Source organism: Ovis canadensis, chromosome 18, assembly GCF_042477335.2.
Source record: "Ovis canadensis isolate MfBH-ARS-UI-01 breed Bighorn chromosome 18, ARS-UI_OviCan_v2, whole genome shotgun sequence".
Taxonomy (NCBI): Eukaryota; Metazoa; Chordata; class Mammalia; order Artiodactyla; family Bovidae; genus Ovis; species Ovis canadensis.
Genome location: NC_091262.1, coordinates 32,469,089 through 32,482,222, shown reverse-complemented (window position 1 = coordinate 32,482,222; position 13,134 = coordinate 32,469,089). Strand labels below are relative to the sequence as shown.

General features: G+C 43.7%; 1 protein-coding gene across 1 annotated transcript; it reads left to right on the top strand.

The window, feature by feature from the left end:
* The first annotated feature begins 8,107 nt into the window (after positions 1-8,107).
* Positions 8,108-11,780, top strand: LOC138423885 (myeloid-associated differentiation marker-like). Its single transcript, XM_069560268.1, has one exon. It carries the CDS (start codon positions 8,317-8,319, stop codon positions 9,283-9,285), a length of 969 nt encoding a protein of 322 aa, XP_069416369.1. The 5' UTR covers positions 8,108-8,316; the 3' UTR covers positions 9,286-11,780.
* Positions 11,781-13,134: the final 1,354 nt, after the last annotated feature.

Below are 13,134 nucleotides of genomic sequence, written 5' to 3'. Positions count from 1 at the left end.
AGGCAGCCAGAGCCCTAAGGGCTGGAAAAGGGCAATTGCAGCCCCGGAGAGACTCTACCTACCAAACTGCAAGCAGGCTTCTTTGCTAAGACTTCTGGGGGTGCTGGACAGTCATCATCTGCCTCACAAGAGGCGCCAGCAGTACACCCAGAAAACTGAGCAGCAGAGACAGAGAAGGTGACAAGTCGCATCGACTGCGCTTTCCAAACTCCTGAGCTACTCAGACCTGGGAAGGGCACAAAACGCAGTCCCAACTGAATCTGAGCCTCTGAGGGCTACCTGAGCGCTGAACCTGAGTGGCTTAGACCGGGCAGGTGCACGCAGCCTAGGGCTGGCCTCAGATGGTTCCTGGCTGAGCATCGTAGACCGGAGTGGTTTGTGCGCCGCAAGAAGGGACAGGTCCAGCGGGGCTGAGACACTGTGTGCACACGACAGTGCTATTTGTTTGCAGCATCCCCCCTCCCCACAGTGCAACTGAACTAGTGAGCCTAAAAAACCAGCAAACAGAAGAAGTTAAACAGAGGGAACCGCCTTGGAAGTGACCCCACACTGCCCACCGCATCAGAGAAGGGTCAGATTTATCTTTACTATTTTTACAATCATTAATTTTTTTCCCCTCTTTTTTTTCTTGCTTTTTTTTCCCTAACTTTTTTTTTTAATTGTTAAGTCTTCTATTTCTCCTCTAATTTTTATTGCTATAACCTACTATTACTTTTCAAAAAAAAAGACTCTTTTTTTAAGGCAAACACCATATATAGTCTTTATGTGGTTGTTGTTGGAGTTTTTTAATAATTCTTGTGGCTTTTTTTTTTCTTCCTTCTGCTTCTTTTCTTTAATATTGTATTTTTGAAAATCCAACCTCTACTCTAGATTTTTAATCTTTGCTCTTAGGTTTTTGTTGTCAATTTTGTACATTTAAAAACCCAAACTTCACTACCCAATTTTACCTGAGAGCGAGATTACTGGCTTGACCACTCTCTCCTCCTTTGGACTCTCCTTTTTCTCCACCAGGTGTCCTCTGTCTCTTTCCTCCCCCATCTCTTCTCTATCCAACTCTGTGAATCTCTGTGTGTTCCAGACGGTGGAGAACACCTAAGGAACTGGTTACTGGCAGGATTTGTCTCTCTCCCTTTCATTCCTCTCTCTTATCCTCCTGGCCACCTCTGTCTACTTCCTCCCTCTCCTCTTCCCTGTATAACTATGTAAATACCTCTGAGTGGTCCAGACTATGGAGCGCACATAAGGAAGTGACTACTGGCTAGCTTGCTCTCTCCTCTTTCGATCTCACCGCATCTCATTCCAGTCATCTCTAACTACCCCCTCCCTCTTCTCTTCTCCATGTAACTCAGTGAACCTCTCTGGGTGTCCCTCAATGTGGAGAAACTTTTCATCTTTAACCTAGATGTTTTATCATTGGTGCTGTATAGATGGAGAAATCTAGAGGCTACTGTAAAAATAAAACTGAAAACCAGAAGCAGGAGGCTTAAGTCCAAAGCCTGAGAACATCAGAGAACTCCTGAATTCAGGGAACATTAAGCAATAGGAGCTCATCAAACGCCTCCATACCTACACTGAAACCAAGCTCCACCCAAGGGCCAACAAGTTCCAGAGCAAGACATACCACGCAAATTCTCCAGCAACACAGGAACACATGCCTGAGCTTCAATATACAGGCAGCTCAAAGCTACTCCAAAACATTTGATGTCTCATAACCCATTACTGGTCACTCCACTATACTCCAGAGAGAAGAAACCCAGCTCCACCCACCAGAACTCCAACACAAGCCTCCCTAACCAGGAAACCTTGACAAGCCACTGATACAACCCCACCCACAGTAAGGAAGCTCCATAATAAAGAGAACTCCACAAATTACCAGAATATTAAAAAGACACCCCAAACGCAGCAATATAACCAAGATGAAGAGATAGAGGAATACTCAGCAGGTTAAGGAACAGGAGAAATGCCCACCAAACCAAACAAAAGAGGAAGAGATAGGGAATCTACCTGAGAAAGAATTCCAAATATTGATAGTGAAAATGATCTAAAATCTTGAAATCAAAATGGAATCACAGATAAATAGCCTAGAGACAAGGATTGAGAAGATGTAGAAAGGTTTAACAAGGACCTAGAAGAAATAAAAAAGAGTCAATATATAATGAATAATGCAATAAATGAGATCAGAAACACTCTGGAGGCAACAAATAGTAGAATAATGGAGGCAGAAGATAGATTAGTGAAATAGAAGATAGAATGGTAGAAATAAATGAATCAGAGAGGAAAAAAGAAAAATGAATTAAAAGAAATGAGAACAATCTCAGAGACCTCCAGGACAACATGAAACGCTTCAACATTTGAATTATAGGAATCCCAGAAGAAGAAGACAAAAAGAAAGACCATGAGAAAATCCTTGAGGAGATAATAGTTGAAAACTTCCCCAAAATGGGGAAGGAAATAATCACCCAAGTCCAAGAAACACAGAGAGTTCCAAATAGGATAAACCCAAGGCAAAACACCCCAAGACACATATTAATCAAATTAACAAAGATCAAACACAAAGAACAAATATTAAAAGCAGCAAGGGAAAAACAACAAATAACACACAAGGGGATTCCCATAAGGATAACAGCTGATCTTTCAATAGAAACTCTTCAGGCCAGGAGGGAATGGCAAGACATACTTAAAGTGATGAAAGAAAATAACCTACAGCCCAGATTACTGTACCCAGCAAGGATCTCATTCAAATACAAAGGAGAAATCAAAAGCTTTACAGACAAGTAAAAGCTGAGAGAATTCTGCACCACCAAACCAGCTCTCCAACAAATTTTAAAAGATATTCTCTAGACAGGAAACACAAAAAGGGTGTATAAACCCGAACCCAAAACAATAAAGTAGATGGTAACGGGATCATACTTATCAATAATTACCTTAAACATAAATGGGTTGAATCCCCAACCAAAAGACAAAGATTGGCCGAATGGATACAAAAACAAGACCCCTCTATATGCTGCTTACAAGAGACCCACCTCAAAACAAGGGACGCATACAGACTGAAAGTGAAGGGCTGGAAAAAGATATTCCACGCAAATAGAGACCAAAAGAAAGCAGGAGTGGCAATACTCATATCCGATAAAATAGACTTTAAAACAAAGGCTGTGAAAAGAGATAAAGAAGGCCACTACATAATGATCAAAGGATCAATCCAAGAAGAAGATATAACAATTATAAATATATATGCACCCAACTTAGGAGCACAGCAATATGTAAGACAAATGCTAACAAGTATGAAAGGGGAAATTAACAGTAACACAATAATAGTGGGAGACTTTAATACACCACTCACACCTATGGACAGATCAACTAAACAGAAAATTAACAAAGAAACGCAAACTTTAAATGATACATTAGACCAGTTAGACCTAATTGATATCTATAGGACATTTCACCCCAGAACAATGAATTTCACCTTTTCCTCAAGTGCTCACGGAACCTTCTCCAGGATAGATCACATCCTGGGCCATAAATCTAACCTTGATAAATTTTAAAAAATCGAAATCATTCCAAGCATCTTTTCTGACCATAATGCATTATGATTAGATCTCAATTACAGAAGAAAAAATATTAAAAATTCCAACAAAAATTCCAACAAAAATTCCAACCTCCAATATGGAGGTTGAACAACACACTTCTGAATAACCAACAAATCACAAAAGAAATCAAAATATGCATAGAAACTAATGAAAATGAAAACACAACAACCCAAAACCTGTGGGACACTATAAAAGCAGTGCTAAGAGGAAAGTTCATAGCAATACAGGCATACCTCAAGAAACAAGAAAAAAGTCAAATAAATAACCTAACTCTATACCTAAAGCAACTAGAAAAGGAAGAAATGGAGAACCCCAGAGTTAGTAGAAGGAAAGAAATCTTAAAAATTAGGGCAGAAATAAATGCAAAAGAAACAAAAGAGACCATAGCAAAAATCAACAAAGCCCAAAGCTGGTTCTTTGAAAGGATAAATAAAATTGACAAACCATTAGCCAGACTCATCAAGAAGCAAAGAGAGAAAAATCAAATCAATAAAATTAGAAATGAAAATGGAGAGATCACAACAGACAACACAGAAATACAAAGGATCATAAGAGACTACTATCAGCAATTATATGCCGATAAAGTGGACAACGTGGAAGAAATGGACAAATTCTTAGAAAAGTACAATATTCCAAAACTAAACCAGGAAGAAATAGAAAATCTCAACAGACCCATCACAAGCACGGAAATTGAAACTGTAATCAGAAATCTTCCAGCAAACAAAAGCCCAGGTCCAGACGGCTTCACAGCTGAATTCTACCAAAAATTTCGAGAAGAGCTAACACCTATCCTATTCAAACTCTTCCAGAAAATTGCAGAGGAAGGTAAACTTCCAAACTCATTCTATGAGGCCACCATCACCCTAATACCAAAACCTGACAAAGATACTACAAAAAAAGAAAACTACAGGCCAATATCACTGATGAACATAGATGCAAAAATCCTCAATAAAATTCTAGCAATCAGAATCCAACAACACATTAAAAAGATCATACACCATGACCAAGTGGGCTTTATCCCAGGGATGCAAGGATTCTTCAATATCTGCAAATCCATCAATGTAATTCACCACATTAACAAATTGAAAAGTAAAAGCCATATGATTATCTCAATAGATGCAGAGAAGGCCTTTGACAAAATTCAACATCCATTTATGATAAAAACTCTCCAGAAAGCAGGAATAGAAGCAACATACCTCAACATAATAAAAGGTATATATGACAAACCCACAGCAAACATTATCCTCAATGGTGAAAAATTGAAAGCATTTCCCCTAAAGTCAGGAACAAGACAAGGGTGCCCACTTTCACTGCTATTATTCAACATAGTTCTGGAAGTTTTGGCCACAGCAATCAGAGCAGAAAAAGAAATAAAAGGAATCCAAATTGGAAAAGAAGAAGTAAAACTCTCACTGTTTGCAGATGACATGATCCTCTACATAGAAAACCCTAAAGACTCCACCAGAAAATTACTAGAGCTAATCATTGAATATAGTAAAGTTGCAGGATATAAAATCAACACACAGAAATCCCTTGCATTCCTATACACTAATAATGAGAAAGTAGAAAAAGAAATTAAGGAAACAATTCCATTCACCATTGCAACGAAAAGAATAAAATACTTAGGAATATACCTACCTAAAGAAACTAAAGACCTATATATAGAAAACTATAAAACACTGGTGAAAGAAATCAAAGAGGACACTAATAGATGGAGAAATATACCATGTTCATGGATTGGAAGAATCAATATAGTGAAAATGAGTATACTACCCAAAGCAATCTATAGATTTAATGCAATCCCTATCAAGCTACCAACGGTATTTTTCACAGAGCTAGAACAAATAATTTCACAATTTGTATGGAAATACGAAAAGCCTCGAATAGCCAAAGCAATCTTGAGAAAGAAGAATGGAACTGGAGGAATCAACCTGCCTGACTTCAGGCTCTACTACAAAGCCGCAGTCATCAAGATAGTATGATACTGGCACAAAGACAAAAATATAGATCAATGGAACAAAATAGAAAGCCCAGAGATAAATCCACACACGTATGGACACCTTATCTTTGACAAAGGAGGCAAGAATATACAACGGAGAAAAGACAATCTCATTAACAAGTGGTGCTGGGGAAACTGGGCAACCACTTGTAAAAGAATGAAACTAGAACACTTTCTAACACCATGCACAAAAATAAACTCAAAATGGATTAAAGATCTAAACGTAAGACCAGAAACTACAAAACTCCTAGAGGAGAACATAGGCAAAACACTCTCCGACATAAATCACAGCAGGATCCTCTATGATCCACCTCCCAGAATTCTGGAAATAAAAGCAAAAATAAACAAATGGGATCTAATTAAAATTAGAAGCTTCTGCACAACAAAGGAAAATATAAGCAAGGTAAAAAGACGCCTTCTGAATGGGAGAAAATAGTAGCAAATGAAACAACTGACAAACAACTAATCTCAAAAATATACAAGCAACGTATGCAACTCAATTCCAGAAAAATAAACGACCCAATTAAAAAATGGGCCAAAGAACCAAATAGACATTTCTCCAAAGAAGACATACAGATGGCTAACAAACACATGAAAAGATGCTCAACATCACTCATTATTAGAGAAATGCAAATCAAAACCACAATGAAGTACCACTTCACAACAGTCAGAATGTCTGCGATCCAAAAATCTGCAAGCAGTAAATGCTGGGAGAGGGTGTGGAGAAAAGGGAACCCTCCTACACTGTTGGTGGGAATGCAAACTAGTACAACCACTATGGAAAACTGTGTGGAGATTCCTTAAAAAATTGCAAATAGAACTGCCATATGACCCAGCAATCCCACTTCTGGGCATACACACCAAGGAAACCAGAATTGAAAGAGACACATGTACCCCAATGTTCATCGCAGCACTGTTTCTAATAGCCAGGACATGGAAACAACCTAGACGTCCATCAGCAGATGAATGGATAAGAAAGCTGTGGTACATATACACAATGGAGTATTACTCAGCCGTTAAAAAGAATACATTTGAATCAGTTCTGATGAGGTGGATGAAACTGGAGCCAATTATACAGAGTGAAGTAAGCCAGAAAGAAAAACACCAATACAGTATACTAACACATATATATGGAATTTAGAAAGATGGCAATGATGACCCTGGATGCAAGACAACAAAAGAGACACAGATGTGTATAGCAGACTTTTGGACTCAGAGGGAGAGGGAGAGGGTGGGATGATTTGGGAGAATGGCATTGAAACATGTATACTATCATGTAAGAATCGAATCACCAGTCTGTGTCCGATGCAGGATACAGCATGCTTGGGGCTGGTGCACGGGGATGACCCAGAGGGATGTTGTGGGGAGGGAGGTGGGAGGGGGGTTCATGTTTGTGTTCGCATGTACACCCATGGTGGATTCATGTCAATGTACGGCAAAACCAATACAGTGTTGTAAAGTAAAATAAAGTAAAAATAAAAATTAAAAAAAAGGGGGGTTAGATTCTCTTGGATGGCAGCTTTGGAGCTTAAAAAGCTGGCATTTTAATATTTGTTTCTTGGTTCCTCCAAGACACTCACCTTGGTGTCATGCTGGTTTGGGGTCTCCCTTTCCATGTGGGGAAGAGTCACATGTGAAGGCAAAATTCCCCAGGGTGGGGAGGATTCACAACAGTTCCTATTTCCCATGTCACCTTGTCCCCACGGCCTTGCCCTCACTCCATGGCTCTTCCCTGTTCACCCCTGGAGCTGCCCTCCTCCAGGTGGGGCTGTTTCCCTCAGATGGTAGCTCCTTCTAGTGATGCTGCAGGGAGGACAGGCTGGGACACGTGTGTCTTCGGGGGCTGTGGAAGGAGGCTGTGGCCCTGAAGGTGGGTCCTGGGTCCCAGAGTCCTGAGCTTTTGTCCTGGGCTCCCACCCACGGGCCCTGAGGACATGTGCACAGTGGAACAAAAGGTTCAAACTCACAGCATTGGCATTTTCATCTGAAGTTCCCACTTCCTAGGCATAGGACCTTAGGGGAGAGATTTTTTTCCCTCAAGCATTAGCTTTCTTATCTGTAAAATGGAGTTAGCAGTACAATCCATATTGCCTTTTACGAAATTGTTGGGGTCAGATATACTCCAAAATTCAGAATTTTTCACCTTTAGGCAGGTGGCATGTTGCATCTACTCTGTATGACCTCACACCACAATGGGGTCTGAAAGCACCTTGCAATCAAACGCAGTAGTGTTTCTTCAACCAAACTTTTGAACATTCACACTAAGTGAAATAAATATAGGTCATAGATTGACTTATGTCTGTTCAGATCAAATTTGTTTCAAATGACTTTTTACAAGTTTCTACATTTTTCAGAGCCTTGAAGGGTTGGGCTTGCAGATAAGGACCATGTGTCTCCATAGATAATGGCACGCAGCACAAAGAGGTGAAAAACGTTCACGGTTTGGTGCCAGACCCAACCCAGCTGTGAGGTTTGGGATAAGACAAGTGTCCTGACAAGGCCAAGGGTGATGGGTGGGGAGAATCATTCTGGAGCGGCTGCGCTGTTATGCAGGTGTCTGGGCTACTGGTTCTAGCTCCACGGATCCTGAGCCTCATCCATCACAGGACCCTAAGCCTTTCCCTGGTATCTGACTTAATCCACCTCCGGAGCTGGATCTTTCTCTCGTGGGTCCTCAGCGAAGGCCAGGGCTTACCCGGGACAGTGACCAATTTGACCATCTGAACCACCATGCCGGCCATGTCGTCACCCCCAGGCCTTTGCTCCTGGACTGTGGTGGGCTGCTCCGTCCGCCTGCTGCAGCTGCTCTCCACTGGCGTGGCCTCCTCCCTGGTGGCCAGCATGGGCACTCAGCGGGTGGGCGTAGATAACTGGTTCATGTTCTTCTGGTGCTTCTGCTACATTGTGACCCTCCTCATCATCATTGTGGAATACTGTAGTAACCTCTGGTCCCACTTTTCCTTCCACTGGTACAACTTCCCCATCAACTACGCCTGCTATGCCGCCCTCTTCTGCTTCTCAACCTCCATCATCTCTGCCACTACTTACGTCCCGTTCTTGCCTCAGGGCCCCACCCGGAACCACGCCATCACTGCCACAGCATTCTCTTGCATTGCTGCTGTGGCTTACGGGACCGAATTTTTCTGGACCTGGGTGGGTCACCGGCCCAGAAGGATCATCACCTATGTGCATACGGTGCATGGCCTGCTCAAGCTGCTGGAGAACTTTGTGGCTTGCATCATCTTCGCCTTCATCAGCAACACCTCCCTGTACCAGCACCAGCCGGCCCTGGTGTGGTGCGTGGCTGTGTACTCCACCTGTTTCATCCTGGGGACCCTGGCCATCCTGCTGGGCTTGGTCTACTGTGACAACTGGCTGCCCATCCGCTTCCCCGTTTCCCAGCTTGGGCTGACCCTGTTTTCCATCCTCCTCTACATCAGCGCTCTGGTCCTCTGGCCGCTCTATCAGTTCAATGAGGAGCTGGGCGGCCAGTCCCAGCGATCCAGTGATATGACCTGCAGAGATGAGTTCACTACTTACGTGTGCAACTGGGACCAGCGACTGGCTGTGGCTGTTCTGACAGCTATCAACTTGCTGCTTTATGTGGCCGACCTGGTGATCGCGAGCTGCCTGGTCAGTGAAAGGCTCCACCCACGGACTCCAGATTCCCTCTACTTATGGAGATATTATGTTGTCTGATGTCGTCTCCCTGGCTCCCTCTCTCCGTCCTCACATCCTTCTCCACTCATTTCACTCTCCTTTCTGTTTCCTTCCCTCCTTCTGCTCTGTGTCCTTCCTGTTCTGTGTGGTTGCCCACAATCTATTTTGCCTCTTTCTCATTTTTCCTACATTTTCTGCTTTTTGGCCCTTTTATGTTCTTCCTTGGCTTTCCCATCTCCTGTGTCCTGACCATCTCTCCCCATTTTCCTTCTTCTGATCCATCAGGACCTGAGACTCCTTCCTTTCCTGTCCACCACCCCGTCCCACCTCCTAAGGTGCTGACTCCACAGCACACAGCCCTCTGTGCAGCTGTTCACACCCTGAGCCTCCGGAGGGGCCTCATTGCCAAAGTGTGTCTGTCCCCTTGGTGGTGCCTTAGTTGGTGTGTGTGTGGAGGGTGGTTTGGGGTGGTGGTGGGTAGCTAGTGATTGTGTCCCCTTTTTCCCAGTGGTGGGCGGTATACAGTGTTCTTCCCTTCTAACTGAAAAAAGCAAAATAAAACTCACAGGGTTAGTAATTTCCAGTGGGCAGGAGGCTTAGAGCAGGGACACTGGATTCTGAGACCCCACCTGGATTGCTCAGCCCCACCTGAGACTGGCTCCAGAACTTTTGCAAGCTCACTAAATACCTGCTGCCTAGAGGGTGTCTTAGAGGAAGCCAGGGGTGGATGCCTTCCATCCCAACTGCTCTCTGGGTATCAAACAAGTGTAACAGAAAGCAAGCTCTTGTGCCTTATGCACTGTAAGGCCAAGCAATAGCGGAATGTCTGAGTTTGGAGTAGAAAAAACTGCAGGGTCGTGGGAGGAAAAAGGTGGCTCATGTCCAAAAGCCCTAAACTCCCCTAAGAGTATCAGCATATTTAAAGGCCAGGTAAGGGAGGAGGGTCTCAGGATAGTGAGGAGTTCCTATGCAATGCTGTGATTATCAGTCCTTACCTCTAGGAGTCCTGGGGGCTATGTGCTCAAGGTCTTGAAGTGGTTCTGTTTAGCTCAGTTTAATTACTCAGTCATGTCTGACTCTGCAACCCCATGAACTGTAGCACGCCAGGCTTCCCTGTCCATCACCAACTCCTAGAGTTTACTCAAACTCATGTCCATTGAGTCGGCGATGTCATCCAACCATCTCATTCTCTGTTGTCCCCTTCTCCTCCTGCCTTCAATCTTTCCCAGCATCAGAGTCTTTTCAAATGAGTCAGTTCTTCACATCAGGTGCCAAAGTATTGGCATTTCATCTTCAGCATCAGTCCTTTCAATGAATATTCAGAACTGATTTCCTTTAGGATGTACTGGTTAGATCTCCTTGCAGTCCAAGGGACTCTCAAGAATCTTCTTCAACACCCCAGTTCAAAAGCATCAATTCTTCAGTGCTCAGCTTTCCTTATAGTCCAGCTCTTGAAGTGGTTAAGGTCTCACATTCACTCAGGGTTTTTCACATCTGTAAAACAACTCTGGAAATGTGCATCAGATAGTGTTTTCTAGGTACTTCAAAAGGAGCTAAAGCAGAGGATTTGAGGGAGGGATCTCCAGTATTCTTGTTTAGAGAATCCCAGAGGAGCCTGTGGGCTACAATCCATGGAGTTGCAAGAGTTGGACATAACTGAGCGACTAACACTTTCTTTCTGGTCCAAGAAGCCCCCATAGGGTCCTGCTTGGTTACAAAAGAAACGATCAAAAAAAATCTCATGGTCTTGGAGACACCTGCCTGCATGTTTGTGAAGGGCATCCCTGTGCCCTCCTGCCTTAGTGTCCCTAGGCCTCTGCAGGAAGAAGTAATGGCCACTGCCAGCCTTAAAGGTGATGATAGGATGGGTATTTCCTGTTTTGTTTTTCTAGTCTGGGTGGTAAAAATTACTGGGTGACCCTATTCTTAAAGGGAAAGTTTCTTCTCAAGTTTTTCTTGGGAGTGTGGGGTGGGTGGATGGGGAAGGAGGGAGGCCGGCAGAGCACAACATTTAAAAGAATGATATAGCCCAAGGACAGGACATAAATTATTACTGAGGTAGGGGATAGATGGGCCCCTGGAATAGACAGCTGGTGTTTGTCAGATGGGCTAAAACTGAAGCTCTGCTCTCACCCAGACACTCCAAGGACAAAGCTAGTGGCAAAAGCTGAGCTCTGTTAAAGCAGAGAAAAAGTTCCCACTCCTAAGGTCAAGGAAGACTTCCCCATCTGCACATATGTGGAAGGCTCCTTGTAGTTCAAAAAGGAAAAGGGCAGCACCCCATAATAAGTGTGGACATGCACCCACAGGCTTCTGCACTGGGATTCATCTTAGCAAAAAGTTGCATACACATCTTGGTCAAACGTAAACAAAGACCTTGAAGGATTATCCTATATAAGCAACATAAATCAACTCCTATTGCACTCCTTTCCAAGTGTCTATTTCTGGCCTCCTTCTGACTTAAAAAAAATTGTTTCTCTGTGTGTTTTCCCACACGTTATGCTGTGTCTCTAATAATAAACTGTGTACCTGTTTTTATGGTTTTTGCCTTCTTGAAACGTTCTTGCTTTCAAACGAGGGAAAGAGCAGGGCCACTTTTATTCTAGCCTCCAGCCCCTGGTGGCGAGGAGTCTTAGTTTTCATCCAGGCTACCCAGGTTCAATTCCTGGGCAGGAAGCTAAGATCTCTCATCAGGACCATTCACAGCTGTCTCTCCGAGGTCAATGCCAGACTGCTTTAGTTAAAGAAAGTGGTGGGTGAGGCCAACATCTTACTTGCAACAGGCAAAATAGGATGTGGGCAAACCAAACAGGAAGAAAGAGCGAAAGGAAGGAAGCAAACAGAAGTCTGTTTAGAGTCAGATGGGCCTGGAATGAATCCCTTAGGTTCTTAATCTCATCTGGAGACACTCATCCATGTAGTGGGCTGTTTAGGACACGCCCTGCAGGGTTGTGCCCTCTCTGCATGAACAGCAGCCAAGGGAGAGATGGGGGTGAGGCTGATGGTGATAGGAGTCCCCCCAGTGGTGCTCATCTCCTAGGCCAGTGGTTTATCCATGATGACACAGCATAATCACCTGATGCTCCAGCAGTGCTTCTCAAACGCTGTTCCCAGGCCAGCAACAGAGTATCAGCAGGGGGTAGAGGGTGTCGAATTTTAAAAAAAAAAGGACATGGCAGTTGTGCGTTAAGTTTTATTTGGGGCAAAATGAGGACTGCAGCCCAGGAGATAGATCTCAGGTAGCTCTGAGAAACTGCTCCAAAGAGGCAATTTATCTATGATTTTCATGAAGGGGGAATATGTGCAGTCAAGCACATGTTTTTCCAGAAGGTTCCAGCTAGTCTCATGAAGCTTTTGCTAGTCACCGGAACAGTGGTCACCATGAAGGATTTAGTGCTTTTGTAGATATGAGGAGGTATAAGAATTGGGCTCATAAAATCGGCTCCTGAAAATATCTGTCTGAAGACCTGCCCTGCCAGTACCCCAAGCACAGAGTGCCTCATTCCTGCTCTCCACCCTGAACTCCTTTTAGGGGGTGTTGAAGGTCAGCAGCTGCAGTAGCACATGATTTAATCCTTGTAGAGCTAGATGGCAAGTGTCAGTTTGTAGCTGATAGGCAGGGAACTTGTTGGGAATGCAGATTCCTGGGTTCTACCTGAGACCTGCTGAATCAGAAATTCTGGGGTGGGGCCCAGGAGCCCCCAGGTGATGCTGCCCCTGGTGAACTGTGAGAACACGGTGCTCAGGTCCTGGGGTGCTGAAAAACTCCTCGGGTGATTCCAATGTCTTAACATTCAGAATCACCTCTAGAATGGGACTTCCATGGTAGTAGTGGTTAAGAATCTGCCTTGCAGTGCAGGGCACATGGGTTCAGTCCCTGGTCAGGGA

Coding starts and splice junctions, on each gene's coding strand:
- LOC138423885 (XM_069560268.1), top strand. CDS start 8,317: ATGCCGGCCATGTCGTCACCCCCAGGCCTTTGCTCCTGGACTGTGGTG.